General features: G+C 40.4%; 3 protein-coding genes across 3 annotated transcripts; 2 read left to right on the forward strand and 1 right to left on the reverse strand.

Moving 5' to 3' along the window:
* Positions 1-179: 179 nt before the first annotated feature.
* dync2i1 (dynein 2 intermediate chain 1) lies at positions 180-7,838 on the forward strand. Its single transcript, XM_079575857.1, has 22 exons — positions 180-308; positions 465-518; positions 599-1,253; positions 1,519-1,586; positions 1,665-1,901; positions 2,181-2,231; positions 2,920-3,127; positions 3,282-3,384; positions 3,511-3,640; positions 3,713-3,824; positions 4,092-4,186; positions 4,257-4,386; positions 4,508-4,680; positions 4,754-4,916; positions 5,234-5,347; positions 5,423-5,484; positions 5,548-5,599; positions 5,687-5,747; positions 6,060-6,156; positions 6,244-6,375; positions 7,165-7,388; positions 7,462-7,838. Exons 1-22 carry the CDS (start codon positions 294-296, stop codon positions 7,631-7,633), a joined length of 3,108 nt encoding a protein of 1,035 aa, XP_079431983.1. The 5' UTR covers positions 180-293; the 3' UTR covers positions 7,634-7,838.
* A 434-nt stretch (positions 7,839-8,272) lies between these two features.
* On the forward strand, positions 8,273-11,823 carry wdr97 (WD repeat domain 97). Its single transcript, XM_079576548.1, has 12 exons — positions 8,273-8,396; positions 8,475-8,621; positions 8,700-8,861; positions 8,926-9,072; positions 9,155-9,253; positions 9,330-9,503; positions 9,574-9,768; positions 10,423-10,544; positions 10,625-10,793; positions 11,042-11,208; positions 11,427-11,491; positions 11,564-11,823. The coding sequence occupies exons 2-12, from the start codon at positions 8,493-8,495 to the stop codon at positions 11,743-11,745; spliced, it is 1,611 nt and encodes a 536-aa protein (XP_079432674.1). The 5' UTR covers positions 8,273-8,396; positions 8,475-8,492; the 3' UTR covers positions 11,746-11,823.
* Positions 11,824-11,955: 132 nt separating this feature from the next.
* Positions 11,956-14,221, reverse strand: LOC306977418 (leucine-rich repeat-containing protein 14). The gene is made up of 3 exons (XM_079575719.1): positions 13,692-14,221; positions 12,736-13,506; positions 11,956-12,644 (listed from the first exon to the last, which is right to left on the reverse strand). The coding sequence occupies exons 1-3, from the start codon at positions 13,967-13,969 to the stop codon at positions 12,077-12,079; spliced, it is 1,617 nt and encodes a 538-aa protein (XP_079431845.1). The 5' UTR covers positions 13,970-14,221; the 3' UTR covers positions 11,956-12,076.
* Positions 14,222-15,480: the final 1,259 nt, after the last annotated feature.

The following is a 15,480-nucleotide window of genomic DNA, read 5'->3' on the forward strand; positions in this document are numbered from 1 at the left end:
ATAATATAAATATGCCCCTATACTCACAATGTGTTACTTTTACTAGAGCTTTAACACGTGCGACGAAAAGTTCGATCATTGATTAGTCTGGGCTGGTTGCTATAGCAACAGGTCTGTGGCGCTCGGGCTTGATTAACTGTCCTGTTGTTAAGGCTAAACAGACGCATTCGCCTTGGTTTCAACTCACTGCGCATGCGTATACTGTGTTTACTGTCATGGCGGCGTCATTACAAAAATATGAGCTTGTTTTTAGCATTTGACGAAGTTACTAAAGAAAGAGCACGGAATCGAATATGTACAGTGAAAAGGTAGATGTTTTTTATCTACATGTGTCGTAATTCATCTTCAATGAAAGTGGCTATTTATTGTAAAAAATACTGATTTTCGTAAGTGCCATTACTGTAGCTTATGTTGCGTTACTGTGATACCAAGTTGTTTCCTAAATCGAGTATACCATTTTCTAGAAAAGATCCAAGGAAGACACTTGGAAAGCAGCAGATCTGAAACGATACATTGCGGTACGTGCTGAAAGAAAACTATACACGTTTAACGAGTAATGTATGTGTGCCAACTCGGTTTTATTCATCTTCTTTAACAGGAAGGAAGGCATGAGGACGATAGACGAGGAGATAGAAAAAATCCTGGGGAGTCCGTAGAGAAACACCATAAGGAGTCCCGAAGGGAGGGAGATAAACATATGGAGTACAACAACAGACATGCTGAAAGAAAGAAAGAGGGCTCAAGGGACAGAAGAGAAGAGAGGGACAGAAGAGAGGGGAGGGAAAAAAGAGAAGAAAGGGACAGAAGAGAGGAGAGGGATGGACACAACGAGCGAAGGAAAGAACGAGACAGGATAGGAGACCTGAGCACCAGGGATTACAAAGATAGAACTGAGAGAAGACAGGATAGAGAGGAAACACGAGACAGACAGGGTGATAGGGAACGACACAGAGAAAAGGACAAGCTCAGAGACAAATACACAGACGATGAAAGGGCAAAAAGGAGAGAGGAAAGAGAGAAAGAAAAAAGGAGAGAGGAACAAGACCGTGAACGCAGACATGACAGAGACAGACGAAAACATGATAATATTGATGGAGGAGGGTCAGACAATATCGATAAACACAATAGGGAGCGGAGAGAACGGCATCGAGAAAGGGATCGACTGAAAGAGGAACCTGAAGCCAGAAAGAGTGAAAAAGAAAGAAGAGAAAGACAGGCGGAGCGAAAACACTCTGAACATAAAGAAGAAAGTGGTATGTCTGATGATGTTATTTACTGAATGAATGGTTTTCAACTGGTAGGTCAGGATTAAAAAATGGGACCTTTATGAGCATGCTTGCCACTGTAAATAGCTTTAATTACAAACTTTGTGATCCATGCTTACGTAGAATTCTGTGAAAGGTGGGAGGTGAGCTGAGTCCCAAAGTCACACTAGTTGAGAACCACTGTATTAAATCAGACGCTAAGAAGGTTCAGGTGATTTCATGGAAAAATTTTGAATAACTTGTTGCTTTACAGAGCAACGGGATGATCGTCGAAGAGACAAAGATGACAGAGAGAGAAGACACAAAGAACAAAGTCATCATGTAATTTTGTCAATGTACTATGATTCCTTTGTAAAAGATTCTGTATCCTTCAATTTAATCTTTTATTTTTGAGTTTAGGATGAGAAGCGAAAGCATCACAGTGATTCCAGAGAGCCCCGAGATCAGAAGGGAGCTGAGGAAAAGGTCAGGCATCATCGCAGTGACAGAGAAGCGGAACCTAAATGGGACAAACACAGAGAGCCAAGACATAAAGAAGAGAAGGACCCTGGAAGACGCCATGAAGACACTAAGCAGGAGAAAGACAAGGAGTCAGAGAATACAGACCATCATACGCAGAAGGCTGAAGAAACAAAGGTTGGCATAGAAGCAACGAGACGGAGTACTGTTTTTATTCTGCTACGTTTTTGCTCAAGACATACAAATTTATTCACTATTTGATCATAGAAAAACACAAACTAATGTGGTTGAAGGTTGTGTGGCCATGTTCAGTAACAGTTTTATGAGTGTGCCACCTACTGTTTGAAACACAAATTGCAGTTCATCCACTAATCTTATTTTGTGCAAATGTAAAATCCTTTTAAGGCGTTAAGCACAGTAGAAAGTTTATTTTCATTTTGCTATTACATTTCACAGGTTATCAATGATGAAGATGAGCCTGAACCGGAATATGAAGATGACTTTGAGGTAACAATAGCTTTGTAGACCTTAATGAGTTATTGCTGTTGTTTTCTTTACATAACACACTGTTGTGCTCTCATAATTGCATGCTCATACTGTTCATTTTAAAGAAACTGGTAAGTGGCCTCTTACATTGGTGTTTATTAGTTTTGTGGCTTTTGGATGTTTTAGTGATGTTTGCTGCTTTGAGTGTTGAGGGTTAGTTAGCATCCGTCTAGTATGATAATCTAATCTATATATGTATATATGTAATATATATTATACAATGTTTATTTATTTATGAACATTTTATTAGAGGATCAGCCCCAAGAGATGAATCATCTCGTTTTCATGGGGGTCCTAAAAATGTCCAAGAAAAATAGAACAGAAAACAGCAGAGTAGATGCAATCAAATCAAACAAAATGATAACAGTAATAATAATACAATAAAAACTAAATAATAATACAATAAAAACTAAATAATAATAATAAACAAAACCTTAACGCACACACACACACACACACACTCACTCACACACACACACACTAGCTCTCATATTTCACCTCCCCACCTATTATCGAAGGAATACAGTGGTTCCCAAACTGTGTTTTTTATGGTAAATGGCCACCACTTATACAGCACCTTCCACCCCCCTTAGATGTATGTATAACATGTTGATATCTAATCTAATATATATATTTGAACAATTCTTAGGAATATGAGGAGGACTTTGAAGAGCTAGATGAAAGTGACGATGAAGAAAAGCAGGAATTAGTGGAAGACAAAGAAGAACTTTCGCCAGTGAGAAAAGAGGAGATAAGGGCAATTCAGAGAGCCATGGATGAAGAAAACAAACGGGTTGGATCCTTATCTAGACAAAATACAACAGAGGATAAAGAAGAAAGGCCTAAATGGTCCCGAGGTATGTTACTTCCACTTTTCCTTTTATATGCACTTTGTAGCATTAAATGTAAAGAAATGTTTTTTAAAGCCATTTCAAAGAAAATAAATACTCCGTGCCGGAGGAAATAATATATTTTCCAATCTTTTATTTTTATGTAAACAAAACTTCTCAGAAACAGAGAAGACCCAAAGTACAACATTCCAACATGGAAAATTTATGGACTTCGTTGCAGCCAAACAGCGAGAAGTAAACAAAAAAGTTGCCACAAAGCAGAAGTATGTGAGATTTAAAAAAATAAATAATATAAAAAATAAACACATTGTTTACAGCACCACCTACTATTTGTGTCTTTGCTTTCATAATATTCTGCGTTTTTGGGGGGGGTTTGTTTTTACCTTTAGGAAACGCAGCACAGAGTTACTTCGGCTGATTGATTTGGATTTCACTTTGACAACGTCCCTCCTGGATTTGCCCCCAGTGAATGAATACGACATGTACATAAGAAACTTTGGAACAGCAAACACTAAACAGGTCCCTTCTTTTTAACAACAGTCAACTCTACTCAGTCAGTAAAGATGAATACTAACATTTGAATGATTTTAGGCGTATGTTCAATGTAATGAAGATAACGTGACCCGAGACATCCAGACAGAGGAGATAGAGCTCGGTGACAAGTGGACGCAGCATCCTCCAGAGCAAAATGGAGCATGTGGTGGTGAGAATACAGAAAAAGAAATTCCTGTGTTTTTAGTGTCTAGTAGTGTAATTTTCTCCCCTTTTTTGCTTGTTGGATTATCATAAACGTAAAAATGGTATGTTAAAAATGTGTGGTTAAAGATTAAAGATTGGCACAGAAAATTATTTGTGTGCCTCCACAGTCTATACAGAGATCTGCTGATAACGTGAATTGATACTATTATTTAATTTGAAACATAATGAATACAGAAGGAATACAGACCATATAATCTTTCTTTGTCCATAGATCCAAACATTTCCACTAATGCACAAGACTTGGCACTCAGTGACCTAAACATTGATTCCAAGCGGCTGACAACATTCCTCCAGTCTGCTTCACAGGTTATATAAACATTTCATAATTATTGTTGAAACACAGTTCCCAAATTAACTTTTTGTTTGCTTTGTTCAGGTCATGATTGTGTTGTTAGAAGAAGCTCAAGCAGAGAGAAATTCCCACAGAAAGGTGCAAACTCAAGCGGATGTTTTGTCTTTCACCGATGGAAGTCTGCAGCTCAACACAAAGTTACCTTTTCTTCACGGTACTCGGGCATTTAATACATTATTATAGTAGCATTTCACTAAACATTTGCTCCATTTTAGCAAGCAGTAAGTAAGGCTAATAAGGATATGCTATTATTTTTTATTTTTTTCACTTTTTAGGTCGCCACATTAGCCTGATTCATTTTTCTCAGGTTCTAAAACATACCATGATATCAGTCCACAATCCAACAACGAAATCAAGCGCAGTGCATTTAGATAACCACACTCTCATCTGCCTATGGAATATTTGGGAGCCGTCCAGACCACAGAAGATCCTAGTTTACGAATCTGAGGTATGTCTCTTATATGTTATCAAATATTTTGATTGCACTGTGCTGTCAAATGTAGCCTTTGCCTTGTCTTCAGCTGCAGTGCTGTTGCTTTAGCCCAGGGAAGGCCACGTTGGTATTTGCAGGTACAACCGTCGGGTCTGTGGTGCTGTGGGACCTACGGGAACACACAAGCAGCCATTACCGCATGACCTTTGGAGAGGAGGAGTGGACCTTCAGACAGCCTTCCTTCTCCACAGGTTTGTCACAGTGTTCCATATTATTATTATTTTGTGGCTTCAGATCAATGACCACATGCAAGCCAACAAATCAGCTCATGTGCTGCTTTTTCAGAGTCAGTTCTTATTTATGACAATATTTGTGCTTCATTAACCTGCTATGGCATCTGGTAGTGGTTAGACCTCCATGAAAACCATCTCTCTTTTATTTCTAAACCCTGCCTGTCCCGTAGTTTGGTGAAAAATATATATTTTCTCTGAGTACTGTCAATGCCGTGATGTAACTGCCATGATTCAGTGTGCGCTAATAAACAGCATTCCTCTTGTCGTCAACACAGACGCAGTGATGTCGGCCTCGGGACATTTCTCCACTGTTATGTCTGTCGAAGTGGTGCCCTCAGCTGTAGCAAGAGGGCAAATGTCAGAGGTTTCCTTTTTGGCATCTGAGGAAGGTATGGTGTGCAAAATGTGCAGCACAACGTATATATAGTATTTGTTTACCATTTTTGTTTCACTTTTTATTTCAGAAGCAACAGGATTGTCATTTCAATTGGCATCTCTTGATGAAAGTGGCATTTTAAATTTTTGGGTGAGTTGTTTTAATGCAGGCACTTACGAAGTTCTTTGTTGAACAATTATCATTATGAATTAGGTGGTGGTGGAACTTCCCAAAGCCAGTGAGGCAGGCTCCCAAACAGATTTAGGTAGCCCATTACATTTTTTCTACATACATAAAGGACTTGCATTTCATCCATGTTATGACCTGTGGTTTCTGATTTCTTGTCACGCAGGACTGAGACCTGGTGGTAAAGTCAAGCTTCTACACAGCTCCTCTCTCTCAATTGCTGACAGGTGAGAAAGATAAATACTTTGTGCTGATCATTCATCAGTGCCATCAACTCTGCCCAAAATACCTCTCAATATTATTATCTTGGGAGCTCAGCTGCTGTGTAGTGGCTATCTGATCTTCTTTGAGGTGTGCCACAGGCATTTGTTGTTGTTGTCGCTTGTTGAAAGAATATTTGCAGTCTTATTTTGCACAGTGTGAATTTGGTGCAGTGTCATGTTCCATGCTCGTTGTACTTGTTTGTTTTTAGCAGGGAAATGTAGTAGCTCCTGATCTATATTGCTTTGTACTCACATTCCGCTTCAATCTCCTTTTAGAATTTTACACAAAGCGAAGAAGACAGCACCCTTGCAGACACTTCAGTTAAACTTCCTTCCATCAGACCCAAATCACTTCTTTATTGGCACTAATATGGTAAGTTGTTGTGGAGCAGTTGGCCAGCAGTGGCGGATACTTACTTCTTCAAGAACTTTAGTAATTGTCAATTTAATTCTTTTGTAGGGTGTTGTCCATCATGGAACAAGTCATGGTCTAAAAGTTTTGCCTAAGTTCTACAGATATCAACGTGGGGGAGAGAAACCGGTCGATGTCAACTCAGTCAGCTTTTCTCCCTTCAGACAAGATTTGTTTATGGTAATTTTTCATATAATTACTTCCCATGCCATTTGTGATAGCTTTGTGAAGGCACACAATTTACTTTATTAATAATATTAGTAATAGTATGGTAATAGGAAGGGGGGAAAAACATGGTTATTACATGGGAACAGGACACAGGCCTAATTTACTCTACTGTTATGATGAATTATATTTCCCTGTGTAAAGAAGTACAGGTAAAATGACTAGTGTTTTCTAGGAATAATATGGAAATGCCAGTTGCACAATGCACTTTATCTGTCATTACAACGTACTACTGGGCTGTAAAGTAAAGTGTGACCCAGGTTATTAATGAAATATTGTTTTAATATGGTAATGATACTAGGAATCAAAACATTACTTATCAGTATCTCTATAATGATAATCACCATAAAGATGAAGATAATCATCATGATGAAGATATCATTGTCTATCTTCTCTTGAGAGAATATAATTTTTGGACAGTAGTATTCACCCGACGCGCTCCTCTGTTTATTCTAAACTGGAATGTATTTCAAACATAAAGACAAAGAAGTATGTATGGCTGACCAGGCTGCAGTATTATTGCTGCGCACTCGTGCGTTCTCTTCCATGTAGAGAGCTAAGCAGTGCTGCGAAGCCTGCTTTGTGTTAATGTCATGCTGGTGAGCAGTAACACAACACACTGAACTACAAAACGACAAAAGGCTGGTCTGTCCTCAACTCTTAAGCTAAGATTGACCTTCATGCATGACACTAATGTACAGTCACTTTCAGTTGTTGTCACTTGTCATGTTTTGTGGCTGCTAGGTGGGCTGTGGGGACGGCTGCATCAGGTTGCATGCTGTTAGCCAAGAACAGCCTTTGATTGAGTGGAGGGATGGCTCCGCAGGACAGTCTGTGGTGTCTGTGCAGTGGTCTCAAACCAGGCCTGCCGTTTTCTGTGTACTTGATGCAGCGTCAAACATTCATCTATGGGATCTGCTGAGAAATGAAACAGAGGCTGTGATCACTGAAAGGATGGGAAAAGACAGGTAGCACTAGACACAATTCATGCATTATTTTAACTTTGTACCTTAATGCTGTAGCCTAACGTCTTGTCTGCAGAGTCACAGCAATGGCCTTGTTTGGAGACTCAGGGCAACGGAACACATACGCTGGAGTCGCACTGGCCCACGAGTCAGGGAAAATAAACATTCAGTATTTCACAAAAGATTTAACAATGTCTACTCATGCAGAAGTAGACAAGCTTAACAGTTTGGCAAATGAGGCTTTCTGAAATTGTTAACATTGTATCAATTTCAAAAATTTAGGGCGTCATTTGTAGTTTATGCTGGCTCCATTTCAATTGTTTTGATCATTCCCTTAAGCATTTTTAGAGCTGTGCCTTTTCATACACACTTCCTGAATTAAGGTTGAGTAGGAAACTGTACAACTTGATGTATGTATATCCTAGCTTTGTAAATGTAATTCATGCTGTAAATACATACAGGTGAATAGATGTATATTTGTACTCAATTAAAATGAAAAGTTTGTACATTTTTGTATACGTTTTTATAAGTTATCATATTGTTGTTTATTTTGGACTGATGCTCAAAAAATAAATCGTATTTGTAATCGCCATTTCATAAGGCTCATGTTTATATGTTATGCTATTTTTTTATATTCCATATGGCATTTTGGTATAGAAGAGGTTAAACTAAGAACAATCTAAAGAACTACAGATTACTAAAGAACTATGGGATTTGGTAGTTTATCTTGGAAGGAGGGGGCCTAGTCGAACTAACACCGGCATTTCAGAAATAGCTAATAATGATGCAAGATATAAGAATTAAAATGAATATGTACTTTGATGACTGCACCTCTTGTTGCCTGGTAACGGTTGCTGGGCGTCAGAAAAATACTTAGCCCTGATTTACGACATGAATTTACGTGACCTAACGACTGAACTTGAACTAGCTTTACGCACAGTTTACGCATCGGTCTAATCCCTGATCAATTGATTTTTTGTTTCGACATTAGTGGAAAGGGGGGACTGCCTGGTAGGTACCTTTGGACATTATAGCCCACTACTGCAAGCTGTTTGGTGTTTGAGCTCTGTTAAAATAATTCTGTTGAAGCGCTTGACAGGGGACAAAATGGTAGCCACAGGTGAACAAAGTTTGACCACAACTCTGGCGCACCGGGGTGTGGCTAATGCTCTGTATAGAAGCACTGGATCCACAACATCTTTTGCGAACAGAATCGCACAGGAATGGAGAGAACAAGTGCGTTTACCACTATGTCAGATAATACAGCATAGGCCTTCAGTGTGAATGTCTAATGTACATTTTTATGTTCTTCAGGATGGTGGTAATGTTCATGCAGCCTTGAAGTCAGATCTAAGATGCCTGCTAGAGGGAGCTGTAAACTGCACAAAACCAAAGCCTCCTAGTACAAAGGAAACCAGGAAAGAGGCCTTTGGTCGATATATGAAAATAATATACAGGGTTCCTCACAATATTAAGGTTTGTTCGTGTGTTTGTGGTTTTAATTACTTTGATTTGCATTCATGAACCTCACCAATTTCAGGTGGACTTTGATGAAGATTCAGATGAAATTACATTTGAACCAGAACTATTTGTCAATACACCGTACGTTGCCCCTTTAGCTGAAAATACCCCTCCTCCGGCACAGACTACAATTACTCCAGTTGAGAGAAAAAAAAAGAAACGCAGGGTAAAAAGACAGTTTTTAAAAGCTATTTCATTGTATTATTGTACTATTATTATTATATTTTAATACATCTTTTGGTCGGTAGAAGAAAAAGCCAGCCCTTGTTGATGAAGAACCAGAAGAATCAGAGCCTGTTCCACCACCTCCGCCAGTTATCCATGAAAAGCCTGCAATCGTGAAAGAAGTGGTTGCAAATAACATCCATGTTTGTCCGTGTTGTACAATTATTCTGATTTGATACATTATGACTTCTGTTACAGGAGATAATTCTTCCAACAATCTCTGCGCCTCCTCCCCCTCCTCTGCCACCCAAGCCTGCACCTGCACCAAAACCTGTAGCTTTGCCTCCACGAGAGCCTTCCCCAGAGCCCCCTGCATTCCTCCGAGAATTCCTCAGGAAAGAGTGGTTCAAGCAGCTCTACCCTGATACGAAGGTAACTCGTGTTTGGTCGATTCATTAAATTATTGACAGTGTAGACATGTTTGGCATCTTTACATGTGCAGATTATCCCTAGCAGTCTGAGTCCGGATTCATTTGCCCTACAACTGTGTGACTACTTGTGCAATTGCAACGCTCAGTATAAGCCTGAGATTCTTTCAGTATTGGAAACGCTGCACAGACGAAAGCTTCTGCAAAATGTAGATCAGCTTTTCCAAAAACTCCTCAACACCGTGCCAAAGATGGTAACACCAAACATGGTAAAGTCCTGTAGAGCACAGTCTAAAGAGGCATAACAATAGGACACATGATGAAGTGAATAAGACAGATTTGTCAAGTGATTGGGCAAAGACCCAGTTTGACTATGGATTGATTTTGATGGCTAGTATCAGTTAATTTCTGAAATGGCGAGTCTTATTTGCCACTGTAGTAATACATTGAATTACTTTATTTATTTCCTTGACAACTTTTCAAAGTTTTATACAATCAATAGTCCATTCATTCTTCACTCTATACGCTAAACTTTTGTAGCCATAGCTGCCATGGGAATTTACTGACAGAGGTGTGACTGCCATTTTGTGCCAATAATTTCATCCACCTCATCCTCACACACGGGGTGGGTGAAGTGTCTTGCCCAAGGCCGGAACAACTGTATGAACTGGTTAGAGCAGGACTTAACCCACCAACCATCCAGAATAAGATAAGCTTTACCATATGAGGGTGCAGTGCTTTGTATGAAAATGGTTTCTATATGGAACAATAATGCACACAGGGAGCTAAAACATACAAGAAGGTGTGGGGATGCACATTTAAGCAGAAATCCATTTTAGGTTAATTCGTCTGTGGTCCTACTGTTATGTCGGCTTGATTTAAAATGTTTTCTGACTTAATACAGATATAATGTTGTCTCACAGAGTGCCAATGAGCAGGCTGTACTTGTTCAGCTAATCAATCTCTTGATTTATCTGAAATCTGTGAATGAGGAGATTGTGAAAACTCTTCTGACTCTCGTGGCTTACAAAGAGTTGGGTCTACGGTTAGTACCTGGTTATAATTTACTCTCACATTAGTAATCAAATATGGCTCTTTATTTTTGCCTAATATTTGTGTCTATAGTGAACGAATGCTGCGTATGCTGAAGTCATTAGGTGTGGATGAAGCTGAGGAGTGGCTGCAGCCGGAGTTGGCGAGCTGGGAGTCTGAGCTTCTTAGCAAGTGCAACATGTGGAGAAGTCTTTATGTTTTTGCAGACAGCTGGCTGAGATTATGGACTGCCAAATATAAAGTAGGCAACATTTTAATCTTCGCAGTCTTTCACACCGACTATCACATAGCCCAATATAGAAGACCAATATAGTCTTGAACATGTAAAAAGAAAGAGGCTGACTGAAAGATGAGACACTCCTTATAAATGCGCTATCTCCTACCACCAATGTCCTTTGGAGTGACCTGAATAGGAGTGCACATGTCAAAACTGTTGTTGAGTGGTCTATATGTGGCTGATCGCGTTTGTTTTTTTCTTCGTTGCTCCAGGATTATACCAGGGATTTATTCCTCAGGAGCACAGAAAAATGGAAAACACCATCTTTTACTGCTGTGGATGTTCTAAATCACTTCTGCTCTGCACAAAAAGAGGAGTATCTTAAAGCCAAACAAGCTGCTCCACGTGCCAACAATACAGTGATCCTGCCACGTGACTGGTAATACCAAAAAATCGCAAGTTCAGAAAGTATTCATACACCTCTATTTTTTCCTGTATACAATTTTAGCTTGTAGGTTTTAGGGGGGAAAAATCTGTAACTTAATTTGTCAAGGTTATTAGAATTACTACAACTATCGTACATGATGAAACAGGAAAAGGGTCTGAAAACTTTCTGAATCCACTGCAAGTATGTTAATATTATTGTTTTGCCCTTAGTTTATCTGGACCAATTCATCGTCTTGGCGAAACTTACACTATGGCCAGGACACGCAAGCCATCAAGTAAGTGCTTAACTTTCACTGACCAAACTGTGTTTATTTTAATCCACTTTACAGAGTATTTCTATTTCACAGACTTCATTCTGCCTCCTCTTCGAGATCGTCCTTTTCTCATGGATTTCCCTCACTACTTGTCATTCCCATTACCTCAAGTTAGACTTTCCCCCTTTTACTCAGACTCAGAGGAGGATCGACTGAAGTTTCTAGACCGTCGCTACTACATTCTGGAGAAGTCACATGTGGGGTACTACAGATGATGGTGACAATTCAAATTGAAATGGCTTTGAAAATGGTTTGGGCTTTACAGTGATTTATTATGCAAAAGTTTGGTAAGACATTGGTGCTTTTGTACACTATTTTAGCATTAGCAATACATTCAACTCAGTCACCACTCACCATTATGTTTTAAGACAAATGCAGAAAATATACATTAGCTCGCTATATGAATGCAAACATATGTAATTCTGAGAAATGCAAATATGAAGCAAAGGTGGATAGTGTAACCACAGCACATTATAGTATTTAAGGCATGTGATCATAGACAGATCTCCTTCTTTCAATATTAGCCTACTCCAACTGTGTTCGCTTTTAGTCAATCAAGTCTTTATCATAATTGAGCAGATCACATGTGAGGAGGAGATTGGACCGCCCATTGTCCATTAGCACTCTGTTGAGCTGAATGCTGGTGGTGTTGATTTCTGTCATCTGATCCAGAGGCCAGTCTAGAAGCTGAGCACTGGAGGGAAGGTCAGGGAGGCCTGGCTGGTAATCCTCTAATGGGTTTGGGTACAACAACTGACGAAGGTTGGGCATCCTCACAACAGTCCGAACCAAGTCCATAAGGCCGGCCATAGAGAGGGGATTGAGGGCAAGCGCCAAGCTTTTCAGAGCAATGCAACACCCGAGGGACGGCAGCAGGAGAGCCAGCAAATGGTCAGTCAGGCCACAGCCACTTAAAGAGAGGTGCTGCAAACTGCTGGAGGCCTGGGAGAGAAGGCGACGTATAGAGGGCAATGTGGATTCCTCCAGTCGGTTCTCACTCAAGTCGAGCTGCTGCAGAGTTGATGCATGATGGCTGCAGGACAGATAGGCCAGATCAGCGGGGCTCAGGCTGAGATATGGAAGCTCGAGTATTTCTAAAGGTTGGGGCAGTGAACTGAAAAAAATAAAAGAACATGTATTCATTGTAGCACAAACACAAATATGCTTATGCTAATTTTCTGAGATATCAATATATTAACACATACCTCAGCAGCACACGAAGTTGACCCGGCAGCCGCAGTGCAGTAAGGCTAAGACATTTGAGTTGATGCAGTTTTGTCAGACCCTGTGAAAGGTCTCTTAGTGTCTCATCTTGTCCAGGAAGGTCCCTTCGGAAATCTAAATTACAGTAGTGCAAGCGAAGGGTGGTAAGGGCTGGGAAGGTGGACAGGAGAGGCAGAAGTTCTGCTAACCCAGCCACTCCAAGACTGCTGTATCGCACGTCAATACCAAGAAGACCCCGGTGGGGCAGAAGATCAAGGAGTGTCTTAATGCTTGATACAGAAATTTCTTCAACACGGAGAAATCTACACTGAAGTTTAAGTGGTCCGTGAGTGTTTAAAGCTGCACGTACACGGTCCCAGGACCGAGCGTTGACAAAAAGATCCGCTCTCACATGTACCAAGACATCAATGTCTCTATCATCAGAGTCGGTTCTGGTGCCCCCTTCATTTCCTGGTGATCCCTCACTCTGCCTATCCATTTCCATCCTCCTTCTCACACCCCTCATCAGTTCTTCTTCAGATTTTGCATTAACTCTGTGTCCCCTCTCTCTCTTCACATCTGCATCCCTCTGCAGAACCAAGAACCTCTTTCTGTCGCGCTCTCCTTCTTTCTTCTGCGCTCTTTTAGCTCCAGTTCGAGCTTGAACAACCATTGTGCAGAGTGCCACAGTCAGGGACCAGCCACCCATTGGGTCCCCCACACTTCCTTCATCTCCTTGCAGACCAGAAAGATCCAACACATGCAGGACGCTCCTAGAACACAAACAGACTTGTTCACCAATCAACTAAATCACATTCATTTCTGTTTAGATTATAAAGATATATTTTAAATTCACAAAACTATAAGATACACCACAATTAAACTATTTATGAAATAGCCAAAACATCCATCTTTGTCCACAGTCCGGTCTACAAATCAAAACACTTGAAATGATTACCTTTGATCTGAGAGGCCCCTGACAATAGCCAGTAACAGCGCCTGAATGCAGAGTCTATTTGGAGGCGTCTCTCCCCGTTTTCTCCGTCCGCCGACGCGCAGGGATCGTTCAGGCCAGCGCTGAACGAGCTCGCCTACCGCCAGCGGTCTGCTGCTGCTGAAAGCGGCCTCTAGCAGCGGTCTGTACAGTTCTCTGGGCACCCATCTCAGCCAGCAAGGGGACGAGCTGTGGTCACTTACCACCTCAGAGGCGCAAAGGCTTACAAGAGAAAGCACCATTGTAGTTCAACAGTAGAAGTGGCTTCAGTCTGTTCGCCTGAATCAATTGTAATCAATGCATGAGCTAGCTACACGCTAGGACGAGCTAAGTATAGCATCTGCAGAACCAACTCCAACTTCCTAGTAAAGCTGCAGTGACTTGGATCTCCTTATCCTCGCGGTATTAAAAAACAAAATATATCGAGTTGCGCCTGATGGAAACTCCAGTGAAACCTGAACGTGTAACATCAGAACTGAGAGGAGGAAGCAGCAGCAGCAAAATCCAGATGGGGGGCGCTGGGAGCAGAGGAGTGTTTACAATTACAATCCCAGGCTGACGCTTCCTGTGACGCAGCACGCAGCGACGTAAGTGCGCGCAAAACGGAGAGAAAAGCTGCAGCATGGCTCTATTATATTAAACTGCGGCAGTTTCCATTATTGAACATCGGGGTACTTTAAGTTTCATCTGTTTGAGCGTGTTTGAGTGTGATTATGTGTAATTATTTGGCCTATATTTGTTTTGTAAATCCTCTCCCCATATATCACCTGAAGCCCCTGTATTGTTTGTTATGGAGGCTGCTTGTAAAGATAGAGCCTAGTTGACAACTTGCTGTCAATAACTCAAGCAGACTTTTAAAAGTGGCCAGGTGGTGAAATGCTGGCAGTGGCCTAAAGATTTGTGAGCTGTGAGCCTGCTATTTTGCCCTGCTTACATTCCCTACACAGTAATACTGACTGAAACTAACCACTAGATGCCACTGGAGGATCGGATGCTACTTAATTCTTCAGTTCCAGCCTATGTTAAATGTTGAGTTTGGTATGTGTGCAATGTAAACCGGCTTTAAAGATATATTTAAGCTCTATGTGTCAGTCCTTTTAATAGTTTAATTAGATAGCCTACCATATTAAAAAAAAAAAGAAGAAATTCCACTGAAAGAACTGAGTTAATGTTAGATTTCTAAGCACAATTTATTTTTTCAATCATTCTTTTAAAACTATGTATTTAGAGTTTCAACTCTTTGGTAGGATATGTAAAAGGTCTCATCAGCGTATTTTTTATTTTAATTTATGTTTGATTTGATTTTTGTTCAGAGCTCAGTTTTTATTACAGTGAAATTAAATTATAGCTCAATGGAAAGCAAAGTAAAGGCCTTTGGGACAGTATTCCAGGAATTATGAGACCTACACTGATACAAAGACTTATTGTCATTAATTTGCAAGTACAATCTACTGCCTAAACAGCATGACAATGATATAATGTGTATCATAAACATCTTAAGATACTGCCTTTCAAATGTCTCAACCCATTAAGAGGACAGACTGATAAAGTCACCTTATTGTAGTGGAGCCATAAAAGCTATTTATTACCATTTACAACATGCTAAGAGCTGGAATAAGCACACAAGAGCAGTAGTTAGCCTATCCAGAGCCAATACAGCTCCACCTTGTCTTTTCCTTCATGGTGTAACAACATGGTGGCAGCTTCAGGGTTGAAATATGATGTTCTTATAAAAGGCTAAATTACACCGGGC

This window comes from Gobius niger (assembly GCF_951799975.1).
Source record: "Gobius niger genome assembly, chromosome: 18".
Lineage (NCBI taxonomy): Eukaryota > Metazoa > Chordata > Actinopteri > Gobiiformes > Gobiidae > Gobius > Gobius niger.

Coding starts and splice junctions, on each gene's coding strand:
- dync2i1 (XM_079575857.1), top strand. Junction 1,902..2,180: donor AGAAGGCTGAAGAAACAAAG/GTTGGCATAGAA, acceptor TACATTTCACAG/GTTATCAATGATGAAGATGA. Junction 6,157..6,243: donor TCTTTATTGGCACTAATATG/GTAAGTTGTTGT, acceptor ATTCTTTTGTAG/GGTGTTGTCCATCATGGAAC.
- wdr97 (XM_079576548.1), top strand. CDS start 8,493: ATGGTAGCCACAGGTGAACAAAGTTTGACCACAACTCTGGCGCACCGG. Junction 9,073..9,154: donor GAAAAAAAAAGAAACGCAGG/GTAAAAAGACAG, acceptor TTTGGTCGGTAG/AAGAAAAAGCCAGCCCTTGT. Junction 9,504..9,573: donor AGCTCTACCCTGATACGAAG/GTAACTCGTGTT, acceptor TTACATGTGCAG/ATTATCCCTAGCAGTCTGAG.
- LOC306977418 (XM_079575719.1), bottom strand. CDS start 13,969: ATGGTGCTTTCTCTTGTAAGCCTTTGCGCCTCTGAGGTGGTAAGTGAC. Junction 13,507..13,691: donor AGGGGCCTCTCAGATCAAAG/GTAATCATTTCA, acceptor TTTGTGTTCTAG/GAGCGTCCTGCATGTGTTGG. Junction 12,645..12,735: donor CAACTTCGTGTGCTGCTGAG/GTATGTGTTAAT, acceptor TATTTTTTTCAG/TTCACTGCCCCAACCTTTAG.